Source organism: Oryctolagus cuniculus, chromosome 2 (assembly GCF_964237555.1).
Source record: "Oryctolagus cuniculus chromosome 2, mOryCun1.1, whole genome shotgun sequence".
Taxonomy (NCBI): Eukaryota; Metazoa; Chordata; class Mammalia; order Lagomorpha; family Leporidae; genus Oryctolagus; species Oryctolagus cuniculus.
In genome coordinates this window covers 52,260,122-52,283,471 of record NC_091433.1, presented here as the reverse complement: position 1 = coordinate 52,283,471, position 23,350 = coordinate 52,260,122, and the positions used below count along the sequence as shown (strand labels likewise).

General features: G+C 37.9%; 1 protein-coding gene across 12 annotated transcripts in view; it reads right to left on the bottom strand.

Annotated features, from left to right (window-relative positions):
* CLCN3 (chloride voltage-gated channel 3) overlaps window positions 1-23,350 on the bottom strand; it is a 91,213-nt gene that overhangs the window by 48,883 nt on the left and 18,980 nt on the right. The window contains exon 1 of one of the 12 annotated variants that reach the window (XM_008273900.4): window positions 4,470-4,846. The exons of 8 other annotated variants lie outside the window; for them this stretch is intronic. In XM_008273900.4, the coding sequence (XP_008272122.1) occupies window positions 4,470-4,548 (79 nt within the window). In that variant the 5' untranslated portion in view covers window positions 4,549-4,846. Of the gene's footprint in view, window positions 1-4,469; window positions 4,847-23,350 lie in introns of those variants that run through there. 3 more of the 12 variants (XM_008273891.4, XM_070067784.1, XM_070067767.1) reach the window with 3 other exon arrangements.

Below are 23,350 nucleotides of genomic sequence, written 5' to 3'. Positions count from 1 at the left end.
CCCACGTGGGTGGCAAGAACCCATGTACTTGAGTCACTCTCTATTGCCTTCTCAGGTACATTAGCAGGAAGCCTAACAGATGGGACTTGAACTGGCAAACAGATGGGATGCCAGCAATACAAGCAGCGGTTTAACCTCCAAGACACAATACGGCCCCTACATAAAATAAATTTAGTGATAGGGCTCTGTTTTATACTACTGTTTTAGGATAAAAGAATTTCTAGCACCAAATAAAGGACCTCTATTTGTTCTTTTAATTACAAAAGCTTACATGGATCAGTTTTTAGGAAGAGGTTTAACTTTCTGCTTGGATAAATGGTATAGGAAAAGTGCAATAAGATTTGAGCCCTAAAAATCACTTTGCAAAGAGCCTACAGACTGGGCCGGCGCCGCGGCTCACTAGGCTAATCCTCCGCCTAGCGGCGCCGGCACACCGGGTTCTAGTCCTGGTTGGGGCGCCGGATTCTGTCCCGGTTGCCCCTCTTCCAGGCCAGCCCTCTGCTGTGGCCCGGGAGTGCAGTGGAGGATGGCCCAGGTGCTTGGGCCCTGCACCCCATGGGAGACCAGGAAAAGCACCTGGCTCCTGGCTCCTGCCATCGGATCAGCGCGGTGCGCCGGCCGCAGCGCGCCGGCCGCGGCGGCCATTGGAGGGTGAACCAACGGCAAAGGAAGACCTTTCTCTCTGTCTCTCTCTCTCACTGTCCACTCTGCCTGTCAAAAAAAAAATAAAAAAAATTAAAAAAAAAAAAAAAGAGCCTACAGACTGTTCCTCTGGCAATAATATCATATAATCCTATATCAGGACTTCCAAATAATATGCAAAAACTACTACTACTAAAAACACTAACTACCGACACTTTTGGGAGAGAAGTGATCAAATTCACCTATGGTAACAGAACGAGAAAGCTTTACTGAATACATCACTGAGCTAGTGAATGTCAAGCAATGACTTTGGCAGAAATTTGAAATACTAATACCCCAAATCTTTATTTCTTTTTTTAATGTTTAATTTTTTAACTTTTAATTTTTAAAAATCCTATTTAGGGTATACAAACTTCATGTATTTCATGCATACAAATTTGGTGAAACAGTGACTCCTCCCCAACTTCCCTCTGTCCCGCCCACACCAAACCTTTATTTCAATGGCAAAGCTGTCCTTTTGGTGGTTATGACCTCTAGAATCTGGCACTTTTTAACCTTTCTATACTATTCCCTTTACTGATTCACAATAAAACTATTATATTGGTTTTACTATAACAAAACTAACCAGTGAGAAATATGCAAAGCATTTGCTCTCATTCACTCTTTTTATCTGCCAGCAGCATTGCCCTATCAAATTCCTGGATGTACTTGAAAACATCCTACTTTAATAACACTTGTCAAAAGGGCACTTATCTCTTCCTCCCCTGAAGTCCCACAGAAAATACAGTCTATACCATTCAGTAGAAATGTATTAACTTCCTTGGGATTTTGTTTCTTTGTTTTTCAACTTGGGAAAGCTCTTTTATGCCTCTATCTGACTGTAAACATAACTTATTTCAGAGATCTACACAATAATACACATTATACACTCATTAGAGAATGAGCCAAATATCTAGTTTGAATCCTAACTTTTCCTTTACAGTTCTTTACCTCAGTTTTGTCAGCTGAAAAGTAGAAATTGTAACAGGACCTACTTCACAAGTTGTGATAAGAATTAAAATAATTTAATACATGTAAAGCACTTAAAACAGTTTCTGGCGAACACTAAAGTTCTACAATTAACTATTACTAATACTACTATTATCCCCACCCCTATTCTCTACAGCATTTAGCAGTGCTTTATATATACATAACAGCTCAATAAATACTTTAAGTGAAATAATGTTCAATTTTTCAAGACCCTTCATGGGGTAAATGAAAGCTCAAGGCCCAAAGGATCAAGCCCATTATAAGGCTTGATTGAATTCAATCCCTCCAACTATTTAAATTTTGTGAGCAAATTACAAAGAAATGTCAAAGTACTGTATCGTATAAACCCTGTAGTCTAAATAAGCCAAGTTCATTTTTTTATTTCCTGATAAGTTTCTATACAGTAAATTTAACCCCAAAGATGACTTTCTAAAATAATTTTAATTTCTAATCTATCAATAATATACTAATTGTACTTTGAATTTGCTTATACCTCCAGCCTCTATAGTATTCATTCAAGTAAGAAGCTTCATTATTTACCATCTTACCTAGAAAAACAATACAGTGTGAAGTTTAATATATCTGACAAAGGTACTCCCTAGTTCTAGCACTCAAGGATTTAGTAATTAAAACCATGTTTACCTTACTGATACCCTTTACAATTTTATGCTTTATCTGTCTCTTCACTATCACGCTGAAGATCTATTTCTAATCATTGGAGTTTTGTCCTCACAGGAAAGCTGACTCAGTTTTCTTGATTTATGTTAGCTACCTATCTTCACGGCATCAGTTCCTTTGTGTTGACCCATGGCTAAATTATTATGATTATTCCATAATCATAAATTATGGAAAACAAATAATCTCTTACTCATGGATACTAGGATACTACAGTATGCTTTAGATAAGACAATATAGTCAAGCAAGCCTGGTAACTGACTGATTTGTACTATAAATATACAATGCTACTTTTCAAATAGTGCTGACGTATTAATAAAGTAGGTCTCATGAAGGGATGTGAACTTCATTTGAGCTGCCAAGAACGGGTATAACCTTAAGCACAATTCCCAGAGGCTTATTTATGAAAATATTATACAAATTTTTATTTGTATTTATTTTTATTTTTATACTGTATTTTGGTAATCACCAGTAATCATGCCGACTCTTGTAAAGTTTTGCTTTATTTCTTATTAATAGCATATATTAAACAGAGACAGAGTCTGTAAGTTCTAGCAAAGACTGTCAAGCCAACACAGGGAATTTAAATTTTTCAAGCTCAGGTCTTTGGTTTATCATCATCAACAAACGGATGTTATAAAGGCTCAGAGAAAAATTTAACCTGTCTTGTTTCACAGCTTAATTACTGATTAGCAAATAATGTGACATTTGAATAGTCACCATTCATTTACCTTGATTCCTATGTAAAGAAATCCCCTACAGAAAATTGACCATGAGAATATAGGAAAAAGGAGAACATTTGATCACAATGTTAAGGACTAAAATAAAAAAAAATTCTGAGTGGTGAGATAATGAAAAATTATTTTCTTCTTTATGCTTTTAAGTATTTCTCCAAAGGTTCTAACATAACATATTGGAATTTTATAAAGGCAACTCTGTAAGCAAAAGCACAATATATATAAAAATCTTTGTACAGTTCTTTTTTCAAAATGTAGAAAGGAAGCTTTTACTAACTAAATAATACTACGGGATAAATATTACAACTGTTCAGAGTCTAAAATAATATCAAGCAGATATAATGCAATCAATAATATTTGTTGAATTTATTATAACTTTAAAATTATAATAGCAGTTAGTAGTTTTAAAAAAGCGTCATCAGAATACAAAGAATACTTGAAGCACTCACAAAGTGGGATGAATATGTTCAAGAAAATCATGACTTCCTTATTTACTTCCTAAACAAAAGTTTGCATTAAACCATAAGGTTTGCAATATCATGAGGTAATTTAAAACTAACAAGGCTTATAAAATTCAATTCTTTTCCACAGTAACAAATGTCAATCTATTTACAGAATAATCAATTTAAGAAAAAATGAAAAATGAGCAGTTTATTCAACATACAATTAATGTTAAGAAGACTGAAGCAGTGTCTGCCACAGGATTTACATCTGTACTGGAAGCTTTTCCATTTTTCACTAACTGTTGATTTTCATTTGTTTTTAATATGTAAAAATAACCTAAATGTATTTTATCATATCAAATTTTACAAGATACCTGTGGCAATGTAGTACATTAAGCTGAAATGAATATTAAATGAAAAATATTAATGTAAAAGTGTGTTCATCTTTGTCATTTTAAAATGTTATAAAACCTAAATAGAGTTTTTATTATAAATTTACTTTGTGGTATAAAATCTACAAAGTAACTGGAAGCACAGAAAATATAACAGTACATAGATACTAGATTTCTCTGTGTAAATGAAAGGAAACACAAGTTTTCTGAAAGAAGAAAAACCTGACTTTTTAGGTGCCAACCGCCGCAACTTTGGTTAGCTGTAAAAGAGGATTAATTCATTTTTGTGGTTAAACAGAAAGAGGATTTTCACACAGAAGATGGAGTCGGAGGCCGATGTGATCTGAAGCAGTACTAATCTGCACAGAGAAAACAATCGGGGACTACAGAACCATTCTGACGCTGGCATTTTCCCCTTACTAACAACCCAGGGCAACCAACAACATACTGCAGTATTTAAAGGACAAACAAGAACCTATTTAAACCAGAGAACCGCCCAGCCGCAAGCAAAACATACCAAAGGAGGATTCATAGCAAGGGGATGGTATTACCTCTTTTATGTAATTCCCTCAGGGGAATATTGTCTCCTCCCCCGTCATAAGGCAAATAGGGATCAGAAGAAGCATCCATGATTGGAATTTTTAAAAAGAAGAAAAAAAAAAAAAGAAAGAAAGAAAAAAGCTTGCTAGCTTAAGAAGACAGTGGCATTTCTTCCACCCCTGCAACAGCAGGCAAGGGAGATGCCATATTTGATGAGGGTTAGAACTGTAGTTCCACTCGCTGAAGCAACTGGGTTCTTCCACAGTGGATGATGTCATCAAAGGGAAATTATTGCAGCCTGGTTGCTAGTGGCTACAATCAGGCCAGGCTTAGAGGCGGAACAGCCTTCTTAATCAGGTCCTGCTACGTAAGATGATGACTAAGCTCCAAGTATAACAGACAAAACTGGTTTGAGAATTTTAAAGCACTCACAATGTAGCTTCTATAGCATGAGTGGCAACTACGACAAAACAATAGAAACATTATTTCTTTTTGATTTTAAGATAAGCATAAGGGAAACAAAGTAACAGAGATGTAGAAAGGAAATTCTAGAGGTAGACAATGCCCTTTTATATTTCTAATATAGAAAAATGGGAACAACACTAATAAGGTAGAGAGATTTTCTTATATAAATACTAATTTCATACAGGAATGATATGAGTCATAACAAAAGCTATAAAATTTCAAGATTTCTCAACGGTTTGATTTTAAGTCTATACTTCATTGTCCAAAACATACAGAAGGCTTCTACTGAGGATTAAAAAAAAAAAAAAAAAAAAGCCTGAGTAACTGAAGTTGAATAGTTTTTACCTCACTTTCTAATCCTCTCCAGAACCCTCTGGTTTCCTTCCTTCAAGGAACTAGAAGGTGAGAAACTTCAGCTTTTAAGGAAGAAAAAAAAAAGTATCAACATACCAAGTAACTTGTGTGCAGCAACTGTGCAAAAAAAAAAAAAAAAAGATTATGAATTAATTTTTTTCTGTCTCTCCTATCTTCATATTTCTCGAAGACTTTGTGCTTTTTAAAAAAGACTTTTAGTAAAGAGTATTTCAAAGTGAAGTACTCCAATTGTATCACTGCTGGAAATTTTCATTAAATAAAGACATAAAGCAACTATATTAAAACAAAAACAAAACGAAAAACCCTGATGCTCATTTAAGATCAGAGTTAAAAATTTCACAGTTAACTCTGGTGTGACTCCTCTAGATTCTCGTTCTCAAATGCCTATTACGCAGTGCCACTAAATAAAAAGGCGCTGTTCATTAGGAGCAATTCCACAGAACTCAGCAGTCCTGTAGAATTCCCTTTCTGAAGCACTGAATGAGACAACCTCTGAGGTCCACCCCAACTCAAAGAATTTATATGAAAATTGCAGTTGGAAGGAAAAAGAACTCAGAAGGCAGGAGACAGGGAAATTCTGTTCAATTTGTTTAGTACATTTTAGTTGTTTAGGATTTTTTAAACTGTATAGGTTAAATCAAGTTCCTATATTTCAAAAACATTTGCACCTCAGGTAACTAGAGCTTCTTATAAAATCCCACATGGGATTTGGGAGACCGGGTACAGGAAGGAAACACAGATTAGAATTACAAACCCAAGAATATTCTATCTAATCCTGATTGTAGCTATTTACATGTATTACTGAAAAAGTAGGTTGGAGTTTCCTTTTTTTATACCACGAAAAACGGGCATTTGCTATTGTGGTTAGGACATGGCTGGAGGCTTCCCCTCATATCCCAAATCATAGTAACTGACTTCAAGTCCCCACTCCTTGGTAATGAGCACCCTGGGAGGTTGCCTGTGATGGCTCAACCCCTTCAATCCCTGATCTCCATGTGGAAGACCCAGATTGAGTTCCCAATTCCAGGCGTGAGGTTGGGCCACCCCTGGCTATTGTCGCCATCTAGGGAGTGAACCAGTGGATGGGATACATCTACCTTCCTCTTTCAAGTAAGTTTTATATAAAATAAAACCAGGAGACCCTTGACAAAGAGCTACCTTTATTAAATTAGTTCAATATACATATATATGATCATTTATGGTTCTTTGGTATATTATAGTACCCCAAGATTATTCTAAAACCACATACTATATGGTACACACATATGATTTGTTATAACTATATATTTTTTTTTTCATGAATTTACGTAAGAGGAAGATCTAGTTACAAGGTTTCCAGGTATTTGTAGGCACTCTCTTAACTTGGTATTCCTGATCTACAACTTGGTAAGAAAGAATAACAATGACAGCAACACTAAGGGCCAGAGGGGGACTACAATAACCTCTCCATAACAATGGTTGCATAAGACTGAACTCCTACAGGAATGTTCCTAATATAGAGGCAAGACCCAGCCTCTTCTCTGTTCCCTTACCACAAGGTATCCTTGCCTGTCCTTGGTCAAAAGGAATTCAATGAATTGATGGGGAGGCCAAGGCAACTTCAGCTGGCTGACAAGGTCACACAGAAGGTCTGTCTCAGCAAGATGTGAGAAGGACAGCTGAAGTCCTCTTGGTGGTTTTAGGTTTGTTGGGAACTACACTCTGCATAAGAAAGCCGGAGCTTCCTGGTGGTCCCGCTAATGATTGCTGTATTCCTAATTTTAGGGAAGAATGCTTAGTCTCATTATTCCCAAAATGTCCACTGCTTTGCAGAATTCTAATCAAATCAAATGCTAGCATAGGAGATGGGGTAATGCTTTACACAAGGTTGAGTTGTTTGTGGAAAAGAATTAAAAGGCAACAGGCTCCCTGGTATATACTTCCCACTAGAATAAAGATAGATGCTATTAAAGTTTCAATTCAATATATGCTACAAATACAACAATGGTTAGGATATCAAAACTGTAGAACAGATTTTAAGCGAATCTTTAAATAAGTACAATAAAGACATTAGAGTTCCAGAAAGAACTGCAAGGAGGGGATATATTTTTAAAAGGCCTGCTTTAAACACTGGGGCTTCTAGTAAAGATTAGATTAGGAAGGTGATATTCTATCTTTGTGTAGCCAATTTCTGCATAACTCTACAACACTCCAGGCCTTGGCTTGTGTGGGCAGCCCATTATCTTGCACCTGTCTATGATTGTAACCCACGCTCTGAATATGCCCTTAAGAGTCAAAGAAATTGTAACTAGATGTAGACATAGAGTTTAGAAGCAACATAAAACACAAGGTCAATGGTTCTAAGAAAATGGACAATAGAGTTTTTATTGTAAGAAAAAAGGAAGCATTATGTGACTTATAAAAATAAAGTCTGGTGCTTGAGAGCCAGAGCCATGCCATCAGCCTTGCTATGAGTGTGTCTCTCATTTCTTCAAGCGCTGACACCTCTCACACCTTGGGACATTTGGACTGGCTGGAGCTGGTCTCCGGCAAATTGAGAGTGGTACAGCTGGCCCTACAAGGTTCTAATCAGCAGACTCAAGAAGTCATTTGCTTATCCAATAGATAAACCTTGTAGGCCAGTAATGTCCAGAGAGATTTGTTTAGAATTCCAGGTACAGGCAGAGAAATTCCAGGTCTGAGGCAGAAGGCAACTACCACTTGCATATAACCCCACCCCACCCACAGAACAACTGAAGCCCACCTGGCCATCATAAAAATTCCCTAAAAAGCAAGGCACTACCAATCAAAGGAAGGTCACGAGCACAACTGACCAATCTAGAACTTGGAATATGGACCTCTCAGCCCCAGTGTCAATCTGTAAGAAGCTTCACCCCTAACTTGGGAATTAAGCAATAGCTACCCAGCTTATGCTCTGTGCTTCCCAAATAATACCTACTTTCTTCCACTACCTAACATTAGTGATTGGCATTCTGCATGTCAGGCAAGTTGATACAAGTTTGGGGTTCTATAAGAACACTGCCAACTAATTTGAGGGGTTGTTCTACAATACACACACAAACATTTTGTCAACACATTTGAATTATTTTTAAAGATCAAAACTGTGTATACATATAATATAGAATTATATTTACATATAGTTTAGAATGAGACACATCAAATTCAATTCTTATTGAGAAATGAGGCAGAAGTGGGTAGAAGAGGTACAGTCATTTTTTACAGTTCTAAATTTTAATTTTTTTGAAAAAAAATTATTTTATAACAAATATGAACATTTTTTAAGATTTCAGAAGTAAACACACCTACCGTGCGTATGGACTCCATAGACACCATTTTCTCTTCAAGAGAAAGAATCATTACTTAGGTTAAAATGTTTCCCAACTACATTTTGGGAAAGGACAAGGTACACTGGAAGGTGTGACAGAGGACTTTGACACAGATTTGGTATTACTAGGCCAATAAAAGGCATTACAATAAAGGTGGGGCTGAAGTGGAAAGAGAGCAGAAGGCAAATTAAAAAATTCCTATGCACAGTTTCAAGAAAAATGCTCAGGATGGATCCTCTGAACAACCAAAAACACTTAAGTGGTAGCACATAAAAGAAGTAAAAAATTCACAGGGGAGGATATTTGTACTTACAAATGCACCCTACATTGTAATTTCAGCTTGATATGGGATTCTGGATAAATCACAACCACTTTGGCATGTGCTTTCCTATCTGTAAACTAGTGAGGCAGAATATATGACAACAGTATCATAACAGTTAAACCTTGAATCTATAACATGAATGACCCAAGAGCTCTGTAAAAACTGAAGCATCAAAATCTGAAAAAAGAAAAGAAAAAAGATTTTTTGGCCTTTGGATCTAACTACCAAATTACAGAAAATACAGATAGAGAAACATGTTAAATAATAGCAAAGAGGAGACCAGCACTGTGGTGTAGCTTAGGCTAAGCCTCCACCTGTGCAATCGGCAGCACCACTTCCAATCCAGCTCCTTGTTAATGGCCTGAGAAAGCAGTAGTAGATGGCCCAAATGTTTGGGCCCCTGCACCCATGTTGGAGAAGTGGAAGAAGCTCTTGGCTCCTGGCTTCAGATTGACCCAGCTCTGGATGTTATGGCCATTTGAAGAGGAAAGCAGCAGACAGAGACTTCTGTCTGTCTCTCCCTCTGTAATTCTGTCTCTCAAATAAATAAATGAATTTTTAAAAAAAATAATCAACCAGGAAAACTAGGAAACAAACTAGGAAACCAAACACTTAATTTATTTTAAAAAAACTTGTTTGGGAGTCAGAGAGAGAGAGAGAGAAAGAGAGAAAGAGAGAGAGAGGGAATCTTCCATCCACTAGTTCACTCCCCAAATAGCCACAATGGCTGGGGCTGAGCCAGGTCAAAGCCAGAACACTGGAACTTCATCAAGTACTATACTGCTTTCCCAGGCACATTTGTGGGGAACTGGATTGGAATTGGAGCAGGTGGGGCTTGAATCAGCTCTCATATGGGATGCCAATGTCAGACAACAGCTTAACAACTCATTTCACCATAATGCTGATCTCTGAATGTCCTAATTTCTTAAAGAGTAGAAAAACTGGAAGAAAGGGGAACCCATAGGGGGAAAAAAAAAAAGACTTAACACATATCAATCAATTTGATGTGCAAATTTTAATGAATTAACAAAATGTGAAAGACAAGATATTGGACCTCTAGGACTTATTCATATTTAAATATGATAACAGCCTTTTAGAGATATACAACAACACACATATGTATATGTACCCAACTATATAGAATACAATACTTCAGATTGATTTCAAAATAAGTAGGAAGGGGTAGGATGAAATAAAATTGTCCATGAGTTGATCAATATTTAAACTATACTATGAGAACAAGGTCAGAATACTCTTCTCTGTACTTTTAAAATATTCTATAATGAGTTATTTTTAAATTATTTTAACAAAATAAGTAAAATCACTTGTATGAGATAGACATTAATAAAAATTAACTGCTTACTCTTCAAACTAAATACATTACTACAAAAAGTGGCAGTTTAACAACTGTGGATTACAATCCACAGGTATGGCTGTATTACATTTACATTTAGATACACTACTTGCCACTATGCTTTAACATGAATTCAGTCCTTCTCCCTAAGAAAAAGCATCAGAAAAAAAAGACAAAGCAAAACTTTTTTCTTTTAATTTATTTGACAGAGTTACAGACAGTGAGAGACAGAGACAGAAAGGTCTTCCTTCTGTTAGATCACTCTCCAAATGGCCGCTACAGCAGGTGCTGCACCAATCCAAAGCCAGGAGCCAGGTGCTTTTTCCTGGTCTCCCATGTGGGTGCAGGGGCCCAAGCCCTTGGGCCATCCTCCACAGCCCTCCCGGGCCACAGCAGAGAGCTGGACTGGAAGAGGAGCAACCGGGACTAGAACCTGGCACCCATATGGGATGCCGGCGCTGCAGGTGGAGGATTAACCAAGTGAGCCACCGCGCCAGTCCCCAAAGCAAAACGTTCAAGGACAATTAATTCAAACTGCATCTTTAGTTGTAAAGTCATTAAGCAGGTAAGAAAAAAGAGGTGGTAATTCTAAAAAATGATAAGCCAGAAAATAAATTGAAAAAAACAAGATGGTTTTGCAACATTTCTACCTTATATCCACAAAGTTTTAGTTCTCAGCATGGCTGCCCATTACCCAAACATTTCACAAGATTAAAAATATGAAGAGGGGCCAGCGCTGTGGCATAGAGGGTAAAGTCACTGTCTGCAATGCCGGTATCCTGTACAGGTGCCGGTTCGAGTCCCAACTGCTCCACTTCCAATCCAGTTCTCTGCCATGGCCTGGGAAAGCAGTAGAAGATGGCCCAAGTGCTTGGGCCCCTGCACTTGCACGGGAGACTTGGCAGAAGCTCCTGGATCCTGGCTTTGGATTGCCACACCTCCAGCTATTATGGAAATTTGGGGAGTGAACCAGCAGATGGAAGACCTCTCTCTGCCTCTCTCTGTAACTGCCTTTCAAATAAATAAATATTTTAAAAAAGAAACATGAAGATTTTCTTTCATAAACATCACAAAATGATCACTTTTTCAAAATCTGAATCAAAAACAGCCAATATTTTTAATGCCTAAACAATCTCATTTCAAGGAATTTGTCAAATACACTCAAGGCAGGGCTGGAATTGTGGCACAGCAAGTTAAGCCATCACATGCAATACTGATATCCCATATGGGCACAGATTTGAGTCCTGGCTGCTTCACTTCCCATCCAGAGCTAATTGACACTATAGACCAAATGGATCTAACTGAAACCTACAGAACTTTTCACCCCACAGTTGCAGAATACACATTCTTCGCATCAGTACATGGAACTTTCTCTAGAATAGACCATATGCTAGGATATAAAGCAAGTCTCAGCAAATTCAAAAAAATAACAATCACACCATGAATCTTCTCTGATCACCATGGATGGAAGCTGTAAATAAACAACTCCAGAATCTCTAGAACATATGCACACACGGAGACTGATCAACACATTTTTGAATGAACAATGGGCCATAGAAGAAATCAAAAGAGAAGTAAAAAAATTTTTGGAAATGAATGAAGATAATACATCATATTAAAACTTATGGGATACAGCAAAAGCAGTGTTAAGAAGGAAGTTAACAGTGATAGGTGCCTACATCAAGAAACTGGTAAGTCACAAAATAAATGAACTATCAATGCATCCCAAGAACTTAGAAAAGCAACAGCAAACCAGACCACAGATTAGTAGGAGGAAAGAAATAATTAAAATTAGAGAAGAAATAAAATTGAAACAAACAAACAAAAAATTTGAAAGGGAGGGTATCCTCCCAAACTCTTTCTATGAAGCCTAATTCCAAAACAAAAAAAAACAGAAACAACAAAGAGAACTATGAACCAATTTCCCTGGTGAACATAGATACAAAAATCCTCAACAAAATACAGGCCAATGGAATCCAACAATACAATACATTAGAAAGATCAACCACCTGGACCAAGTCTGATTTATCCCTGGTATGCAGGGATGGTTCAACATTCCCATATCAATAAAGGTGATAGATCACATAAACAAACCAAAGAACAAAAACCATATGGTTATGTCAATAGATGCAGAGAATGCATTTGATAAAAAACAATATCCTTTCATGATGAAAACCTTCCTCAACATAATGAAGGCAATCTATGACAAACCCACAGCCAGCACCTTACTGAATAGGGAAAAATTGGAGGCATAACCAACAAAATCCAGAACCAGAGATGGAAGCTCACTCTCACCATTGTGATTCGATAGTCTTGGAAGTTTTAGCCACAGCCATTAGACAAGAAAAAGAATCAAAGGGATACAAATTGGAAAGGAGGAAGTCAAACTCTCCCTACTTGCAGATGACATGATTCTATTTATAGGGGATCCAAAAGACTCCACTAAGAGACTCTTGGAACTCATAGAAGAGTTTAGTAAAGTAGCAGGATATAAAGTCAATACACAAAAATCAACAGTCTTTGTAGACACAGACAATGCCATGACTGAGAAAGAACTTCTAAGATCAATCTCATTCACAACAGCTTAAAAAAAAAAAAAAGACAAGTATCTTGGAATATACTTAACCAAGGATGTCAAAGATCTGTACAATGAGAATACTTCAAAAAGTCTGCTAAAAATTTAATTAAAAATACATGAACATTTTGAAGACCCTTCATGTATCTTTTAAAGGATTCACAGAAAATTTACAATTATACAATGTATAATTTAGTTATACAATACATGTTCTCTGATCACAATGCAATGCTACAAATCAATTAAAAAATAACCCAAATTTCCTCATGTTTGAAAATTATGCTACACTTTCTTTTTTTAAAAAAAAATTATTTACTTGAAAGTAAATAGAAGGAGAGGCAAAGAGAGAGAGAGGGAGAGGGATGGAGGGAGGGAGGGAGGGAGAGAAAGAGAGATCTTTCATCCATTGGTTCACTCTCCAATTGGCTGCAACAGCTGGAGCTGCACTAATCTGAAAGCAGGAGCCATGAGAATCCCTAGGTCTCCCATGTGGGTGCAGGGGCCCAAGGAATTGGACCATCTTCCACTGCTTTCCCAGGCCACAGCAGAGAGCTGGATTGGAAGTGGAACAGTCAGGACTCAAACCAGCACCCATATGGGATGCCAGCACTGCAGGCAGTGGCTTAACCTGCTACACACCACAGCGTCAACCCCACTACACTTTCTTTTGTAAGATTTATTTTATTTATTTGAAATTTGAAATGCAGTTACAGAGGGAGAGAGAAAGACAGAGAAAGCGAGTTCTTCCACCTACTGGTTCACTCCTCAAAAGGCCACAAAGGCTGGGGCAAGGTCAGACTGGAGCCAGGAGCCTCATTCAAGTCTCTCCTGTGGGTGCAGGGACCCAAGGACCTGGGCTATCTTCTGTTACTTTCCCAGGTGCAATCAGCAGGGAGCTGGATCAGAAGTAGAGCAGCCAGAAATCAAATTGGCACTGTCAGTACTGTAAGGTGACTTAACCTACTGAGCTACAGCTCTGGCCATCATGCAATAATTTGATCAGGAAAAATTTAATGTAATAATTATTAACTATTTTTGATGAATTAACCTTTAAAAAGTAAAGAGAATTTGTGGTGGTTTAACCTGTTATGCCACAATGCTGGCCTCATGTGCTATACTTCTAAATAATCTATACGCCAAAGTAGATATAAGCTAAAAATAATTTCTAAAATTTAAAATTTATTTGAAAGGCAGAGAAAAAGACTGAGACAGACACTAAGATGTCCTATCCACTGGATGTCCCCCCAAATGTCCACAATAGCCAGGGGCTGAGAGCAGGCCCAAAACCAGAGACTAGAAACTCAGTTCATTTCTTCAATGTGAGTGGCAGAGACAAAATTATTTGAAACAACACCTGATGCTTCCTCGGGTCTATGTTTATAGGAAGCTGGAATCGGGAATTGGAGCTGGGAACTGAACCCAGGCACTCTGGTGTGAGATGTGGGTATCTTAACTGCTTGGCTAAATGCCTACCTTTTCCTGTTGATTTTTTTTTTTTTTTAATTTGAAAGGCAGACAGATGGAGACAAAGAGAGAAACAAAACCTAATTTCTAGCTAGTGATAATAATAAAGGTTCATGGCATGGGGATAAAACAGTATCTGGAGGAAAATACACAGCTTTAAACATACAGCTTTAAAGAAGAATGATTACAAGCTAAGGGGCCAACAAGGCACTTGAAGAAGTTAGAAAAACTACAGGAAAGTAAACCCAAAGAAAGAATAAGGAAACAAGATCATAAGTTAAACAGAAATAAAATTCATAATACAAAAGAATAGGGGCAGGCATGATGGCACAGCAACAACATGGGACAACTGCATCCCATATCCAGATGCCTGGTTCGAGTCCTGGTTTCTCTGATTCTGATCCAGCTTCCTGCTAATGAAACTGAGGCAGATGGCGGTCTAATATTTTTGTCTCTGCCAACCACATGGGAGACCCAGATGGAGTTTCTGGATTCTAACTTCAGTCTGACTAGCACTAGCTACTGTGGGCATTTGGGGGGTAAATCTCTCTTTATTTTCCTCTCTTTTTCTCTCCTCCACCCCCCTCTCTGCCTATCAAATACATTTGATAGTAAAAATAGGTTAATTATAGTACTTTCATAAAAAAAGAATGATAAATTATAGTACTTTCATAAAAAAAGAATGATATAGTTTAGAGCAGCATCACAAACAGCTACAAACTGCATCAACATGAATGACTCTTAAAAATCACATTGCCTAGGCTGGCACCGTGGCTCAATAGGCTAATCCTCCGCCTGTGGCGCCAGCATACCGGGTTCTAGTCCCGGTCGGGGCGCCGGATTCTGTCCCGCTTGCCCCTCTTCCAGGCCAGCTCTCTGCTATGGCCCAGGAGTACAGTGGAGGATGGCCCAAGTGCTTGGGCCCTGCACCCCATGGGAGACCAGGAGAAGCACCTGGCTCCTGGCTTCAGATCAGCGCAATGCGCCGGCCGCAGCGGCCATTGGAGGGTGAACCAATGGCAAAAGGAAGACCTCTCTCTCTCTCTCTCACTGTCCACTCTGTCAGAAAAAAAAAAAAAATCACATTGCCTAAAAACAAAAGTTAAATATGTCATAAGATTTCATTTTCTTAACCTTCAAAAACAGGCAATACTGAATTATATTCTTCAGAATGCATACTTACATGCTCAAACCACAAAGTAAAACAAGAAAGCAATTAGACTGTAGGTCAGGGTTGTGGCACAGCAGTTAAATAGCCACAGGTAATACCCATCAGAGCACTGGTTTCAGTCCTGGCTGCTCTGCTTTGAATCCAGCTCCCCATAATGTGCCTAGGAAAGGCAGTGAATGATGGCCCAAGCGCATGGGCCCCTACTGTCTTTGTAGAAGATCTAGATGGTGTTTGGGCTACTGGCTTCAGCCTGAGCCAGTGAGGTCATTTGGGGAGTGAACAGGAAGTTACCTGATCTCTTTCTCTCTGTGTCTACCTCTCTGTTGCTGTGACTTACAATGAATTTTAAATTTTTAAATGTAACTCAATTTTTAGAAAACTGATTAGACATACAGCAAACACTATTTTAGAGGAACAGGAAGGGGTTGTGATTAAGAAAGTAAATGGAAGGGGCTTCTGAAATATAGTTTGCTTTGTTTTCTTAACGTCAGTGGGCTGCAAAGATGTTTGTTTTGTCTCATTAAACTGTACTGTTAATCACAATTTCTAATGTCTGTTACAATGCAAAATACAAATTTAGAAATTTAACATAATCACTATTACCATCTAAACCCTTTTACTCTTATTTATAGTCTCAATTGGTTGTAGGTAACAAACACCCTAAGTATCTACACTGCTTCTTTTTAACTTTTATTTAGTAAATATAAATTTCCAAAGTACAGTTTATGGATTACAATGGCCTCCCCCCACCAATAATTTCCCTCCCACTCGCAGCCCTCCCATCTCTAGCTCCCTCTCCCATTCCATTCACATCAAGATTCATTTTCAATTCTCTTTATATACAGAAGATCGATTTAGTATATATTAAGATTTCATCAGTTTGCACCCACACAGAAACACAAAGTGTAAAATACTGTTTCAGTACTAGTTATAGCATTACTTCACATTGGACAACACATTGAATACAGAGATCCCACATGAGGAGTAAGTAAACAGTGACTCCTGTTGTTGACTTAACAATTTGACATTCTTGTTTATGGAGTCAGTAATCTCCCTAGGCTCTAGTCATGAGTTGCCAAGGCTATGGTCTACATTGCTTTTTCACTTCTGGTCATTACTTCTTCCACTTTGGAACAATTTAAACAGATTCACACAGTCCCTATGATTTTACACAACTTGTTGATAACTAGATACAGCCTTTTCCAACTGAAACTCTTGCTCAGAACCTCAATAGGAAACACTTTATTACTTTTTCAAGTCTCCCAAGGACAGTTCATGCAAAGAAGAAAAGTTAATTCTTACAACATCTGGACGAGACTGATAAAGAGGACACGTTTTTAAATTAGTCATAGTTAACTTTCTTTGAACATTTTTAAAAATTTGGTATCCTAGGCTTATTTACAAGGGCACCAGCTTATTAACAACCAGTTCTTTTTTCATAGTTCCTTAGTAACATTTTGAATTACAGTACTTCATAATGTTAGTATTTGTTAGTTTTCCCTAACTGGTTTACCTTAATGTTAAATAAACATATGGATTGGGTAGTCCCTTACTTCACATATGTTCATATTAAGGCAGATAAGCAGCTTGCTCTGACAGTCTGGAGACACAGGTGCAGAAAATGTTTACAAGATATTTGGCAACTAAATGTGAAGGGTGTCAAATGTATTAAGACCAAGACTCTGCTTAGAATTAGTATCCGATGAACCTTAGAAGTACTTATTTATTTCTAAAAATAATTCTGAGTAGACCATTTGAAAAAGTTTTGACCTTTTACCAACAGAAAAACATTAAATGTTAGTGGAAGTGTGTTGTCAACTTCATTTTAAGAATTTCTAAACAAATCTGTTACTAAAGATTCACAATGTAACTATTTCATGCTTTTTAAAAGGATTAAGAGTTTATGTTGCCAAATTTGACTTTAGAATTTGACATGTTGCCAAGTTTCACTCATTATACTCATTAGAACAATACCAATGTTACTTGGTAGATGCCAGATAAAACAATAAAGTTAAAATCACCTTGTCATCTACTGGAGAGAACATGCACAAACATAACCTTTGAAACACTGTAGCAAAGTCAAACTCTTCTAACTCAGAATAACTTCCTTGGATTTCTACACTATACCCTAACTTTATACTATCAGATACTTGTTTATAAATCCACATCAAGGACACAATATTTACTTTAAAAATATTGTAAGATTTTACTAATGTTTTATGTCTAAAGTTGATACCAAAGAGCTTCGTTATTCTTATTTATATCAAGAAACCAACTGCAACTGTCTTACCAGTATTTAGACTTTTAATCTTTAGCAACAATTCCACCATCAATTTTCAAAACACTGTATCCCAACATCTCTCATATGAATTACTACACTTACCTCCATTCTCTCATCACCTACCAGATTCATTTGTCCATAAAACAACTGAATAATCTTTTAAAATTACAAACATCATATTACCCTTTGCTTTAAAATTCTCAGTGGTTTCCCATCATACTTAGAAAAGAGTGTCAGAACCTTAACAACATGATTTACCTTGTTTAACCCTCTTTAGTATTGGTCTCTCCCTTATTAGCCCTGATTCTTTACACCAACCACCTTTCCCCTAGAGCTTCCAGCCCCTTCCTACCCCCAGGGCTTTCTCACAGGCTGTTCCCTCAGTGCAACTGTGCCCTGTAATCAAGCTCCCAGCACCTCCATTCCACTGCTTCCTTCCTTCACCTACCATGATTGTACTCATTCTTCAGTTCTTATTTTACTTTTTAAAGTTTTATATCTTTTCACTTTTTGAAAGGCAGAAAAATAGAAAATCTTCATCCATTGGTATATCCCCCCAAATGCCCACAACAGCTGGAGCTGGACCAGGCTGAAGCCAAGAGCTCAATCTAGGACTCTCAGGTAGGTGACAGGGACTCAAGTACTGTGGCCATCACCTGAGGCCTCCCAGAGTGTGCATTAGTAGGAAGCTGGAATCGGAGCAAAGCCAGGATTTATATCCAGGCACTGTGTATGGAATGTGAGCCACCCAAGATGTGTCATAACAACTGTACCTGCCCCATTCTCATTTAAAATGACATATCTTGTCCCACTCATGTTCTCACATCATACTCTTACATCACAACTTTAATTGTTTTTTGTGCGATTATTTATTACAATAGTACTCTCTCGCTAGAGTGCAAGCTCCTTAAGAAAAAGACAGACATCATTCTTGTTCTCCGCTCTATTCCAAGCACCTACTATGGTATCTGATCCATAAATTAGCCTAATAATTATTTGCTGAATGGAATATGCACAGAATTAAGCCTAGAAGCAAAATACCACTATAGTCAGTTATCCCTGGGTAACAGGATTTTCATTTTTTCAGCCTTATATGTTCTATAACTCATACCTTCTACAATAAGCAAATTTTGCTTTAATTATTTAAAACATCTTCTGACTCATTAAAAACAAAATCCATTTTGTAATAGTTTTAACTATACAAGAATTTGTAAATATAGTACAGAGTTCTCAGTTTCCTCAGTTGTTAACATCTTATGTTTCCACAGTACATTTTTCAAAACCAAGAAACTGACACAAGTACCTTACTATTCAGTAAACTCCAGGCTTATTTAGGTTTCAGCTTTTCAATTAATGCCTTCTTTCTATTCCACGTTTTAATCCAGGATAAACATTGCATTGAGTTATTTCTCCCTAAACTCCTTTTGTCTTTGACAGCTTTTTGGTCTTTTCTTCTTTATATGACCCTGACTTGTCAGGCTTCCTGTAACAAGTCTAGGTTTATTTACTGTTTTGCTTGTGATTAGACCTGGTTATAAGTCTTTGGAAAGAATATCAGAAAGATGGCATGTTCCTCATGTCACATATCAGGCATACATGATATCTATCTTACATCATTGGTGATATTAATGTTCATCATTTGGCTAACACAGTGTTTGCCAGGTTTCTTCATTATAAAGTTACTTTATTTACCTTTTTTCCTATTTGATTCTTTGGAAATGAGTTCTTAAATCTATCCTTTGAGGAAGGAGGTAAGAACTAAGCTTCTACATGAGGATAGCGTATCTATAAAAATTACTGGGGCTGGCGCTATGGCATAGTGGGTGAAGCTGCTGCCTGCTGGGCTGGCATCCCATATGGGTGCCAGTTCGAGTCCCAGCTGCTCCACTTCTGATCTAGCTCTCTTTGCTATGGCCTGGGAAAGCAGTAGAAGATGGTCCAAGTGCTTGGGCCCCTGCACCCTTGTGGGAGACCCAGAAGCAGCTTCTGGCTCCTGGCTTTGGATCAGTGTAGGTCCAGTCATTGTGGCCAATTGGGGAGTGAACCAGCAGATAGAAAAGACCCTTTCCTCCCTCCCTCCAACCTCCCCTCCCTCTCTCTGCCTCTCCTTCTAAAATATAAAAATAAAAATGAAAAAAATATAAAAATTACTAAAAGACAGATTTGCATTTTTTGTTTCATTTCTTTTTCCAATAATTTATTTATCTGTTAGGGGTTCATTTTACACTTTAGATTATAATCTATTCTACATCCTTTTATTTTCTTGCTCTAATGATTCCAGCTTTGGCCATTAAGAACTCTTTCAGATTAGCTCCCTGTTCCTTTGACAAACCACCATCCTTTTGTTTCTTGAGCACTTCCTTACCTCTAGTATTACAAAATACTTCAGAGTCATCATGTATTTCCCCTGCCCAATGTTCAAGTCATTACTAAGTTCTGAAGTTAATCATATGCATTGTTATGAATCCATGATAATCTTTCTGAATGTCATGATGTCATCTGTTTGATGGCTGAGGTAAGTATATGTAAGTTAAATCTGTACCTACTGAAAACTGTCACAAAGGATTCTCTTGTATTATATCACTATTTCTTCTATCATATTTTTTCGGATAAGAAAACTGAGAAACAGAAGTGAAGACAATAGTAGGTTAGTTATTATGATAGCCATTATCTTCTGTGGTTTTTCTCCTGAGCTTAAGATTTAAAAAAAAAAAAAAATTATTTATTTGAGTAGCAGAGTTACGAAGAGAGAGAAGGAGAAACAGAGAGACAGATCTTCCATCAGGTGGTTCACTCTCCAAATGGTTGCAATGACCAGGGCTGGGCCAGGCCAAAGGCCAGGAGCCTTCTCTGGGTCTCCCTCATGGGTACAGGGGTCCAAGGACTGATCCAGGGAGCTGGATCAGAAGTGGAGCAGCCAGTATTCGAACCAGCATCCATATGAATGTCAGCACTGCAGGCACAGCTTCAACCTGCTGAGCCAGAGTGCTGGCCCCTCCTGACTTTCTAGTGCATCCCTTTTCCCACTAGATTCCACTACCATTTTGGTGTGCTCCTTTTCTATACAATTATAATATAGAGGTGACAGAGCTCAGGCTACTCCAGTAAATATTCTACCAACTTTATAGGTGTTCAGCTAAATCAAAACTTTTCTCTATATACACATTTTGATTCAATAAAAAAAAAAAAAGGAGAAGGCTCCTAAAAGCTATCAACTAGGCCTAGCTAAAATGTTAACTGGATGAATATTTTATAAAATAGAAAACTTTTACTGAGCTCCTACTGTGTGCCTGCCAATATATTAATCACTGTAAGAAAGGAGGGTAAACAAACAGTACACATGGCCGCCTAGGATATGCTAGCATTACTTCCCTAAAGAGTCTAGAAATAAGGAAAAGATTGTTCATCTTGAATTAGACTACACAGTCAAAACATAATGATCACCTTAAAATACATTATGAGCATAGAAAAATCAATTATAATCTAAAAGGAATTACTAAAACTTAACTGGAAAAAATATCTAGTTTAATCTAGGCAAAAGGTAGGCTATAGACAGGTAAGATAAATAAGAACAAGAAAGCAAACACAGTAGAAGCACCCACTTTATTATATAGGAGGGGCTCAGCTCCACCTTGAGGAGCAGGATAAGGCTTTCTAAAGAGACTGAGGGCCAACATGAGAAGCAAAGTACAAGCATTAATTGCAATTACAGTCAAAGAAACATGTACAACAAAGACCTAGAAAAAGGGCAGCCAGGTCCTAGCCCAAATCTAACAATTATGAGCACAAGGCCGAGAGAGTTAGTACAAATACTTAGTATATAAATATTTTAAAGTTATAAATGAACTTAAAAAGCTGTTAATGAAGTATATTCTATCTTCCTACATTGACAGATATACTTTATAACAACCTGGAAGTTGAAGTTTCAGGTTCAGTATTCTAATTCTGCAGCCAAATTGTCGACAATTTGGAAAACACTAAGAACTATGAAGAAAAATAAAAAGCATCTCAACTCTATCACCATGAGAAAGAAATCATTTTGGTGGGGGCTGGCACTGTGGCATAGTGGGTAAAGCTGCTGCTGGCAGTGCTGGCATCCTGTGTGGGCATCAGTTCGAGTCCCAGTTGCTCTGATATGACCTAGGAAAGCAGTAGAAGATGGCCCAAGTTCTTGGGCCCCTGCACCCATGTGGGAGACCTGGAGCAAGCTCCAGGCTACTGGCTTCAGATGCGCACAGCTCCAGCCATTGTGACCAACTGGGGAGTGAACCAGTGGATGGAAGACCTCTCTCTCTCTCTCTCTCTGGCTCTTCCCCTCTCTCTCTGTGTGTAACTCTTTCAAATAAATAAATCAATCTTTAAAAAAAGTTTAAAAAAGTAAATTATTTTGGCATATATCTCTCCAATTTTTCCTGTGTGTCTCACATTTTAAGAGAACTGAGATAGACTTTTATATAAATCTTCCGCTCTTGTAGTTTATAACACCTTATAAAAAGTCACCTTATTCAGATACCCAGTATGCATTTGCAGCTTCTCAAAGTGTGATTCAGTCTGATCTGTAGTCCTAAAAATTTTAGCATCTTAAGAGCTTTTCAGGGCCTCTGTGAGGTTAAAGACATTTTCAGTAATACTAAGATATCGGTATAAGTTTTCTATTGCAGGATAACAAAATGCCTCCAACTTTGTGACTTAAAACAACCCAAATTATTTTCTTATGTTTCTGGAGATCAGAAGTCTTAGATCAAGGTGTCAGCAGGGCTGAATTCCTTCTGGAAGCTTCAGAGAACAACCTATTTCCTTGCCTTTTCCAGCTCCTAGAGACTACAGCTTTGTATCTCAAGGCATGTTTCTCACATCATTTCAACCTATGCATGCATCACTGGGTCTGCTACTGCTGACTCAGATCCTATCACCCTCCCTCTTCTAAGGATCCTTGGGATGACACTAGGATCACCCAGTTAATCCACAACAAATCCCGAATCTAAAGATGTTTAATTTAATCACATCCACAAAGACCCTTTTACCACATATTTACAGGTTCTAGGACCGGATTGGAAAAGGAGAGGCTGTTATTTCAGCTGACAACATTATTTTATTATATTTATCTTATTTGAGAAGCAAAAAGACAGAGATAGACCACCCATTTTGTCTTGAACTAGTTATTTTCAATTTCATACATAGAGTTTAAAATTGGGAGGCCCAGTGAAGATTGGGGAGCTTCTGGCAGTTTCAAGAGGCTAAGGAGGGGGCCCAGCAAGTTAAGCTGCTGCCTGCAAAGCGAGCATCCCATATGGGTGCAGCTGCTCTACTTCAGATCCAGCTTCCTGCTAATGTGCCTAGGAAAGCAGTGGAAAATAGCCCAAATGCTTGTGTCGCTCCCCCTCTTCATGGAGGAACGACACTAAACCCTGCCTAGGCTTCATATCCGAGTCACGGCACCATTATGTCGCTCCCCGTCTTCGTGGAGGAACGACACAGGACCCTGCGCTGTTCTTTCGTCTGCTCGGCCCTCCCCGGGTTTGCTGCTGGTTCTTCCCGGGTTGGCTACCATCCCTTCCA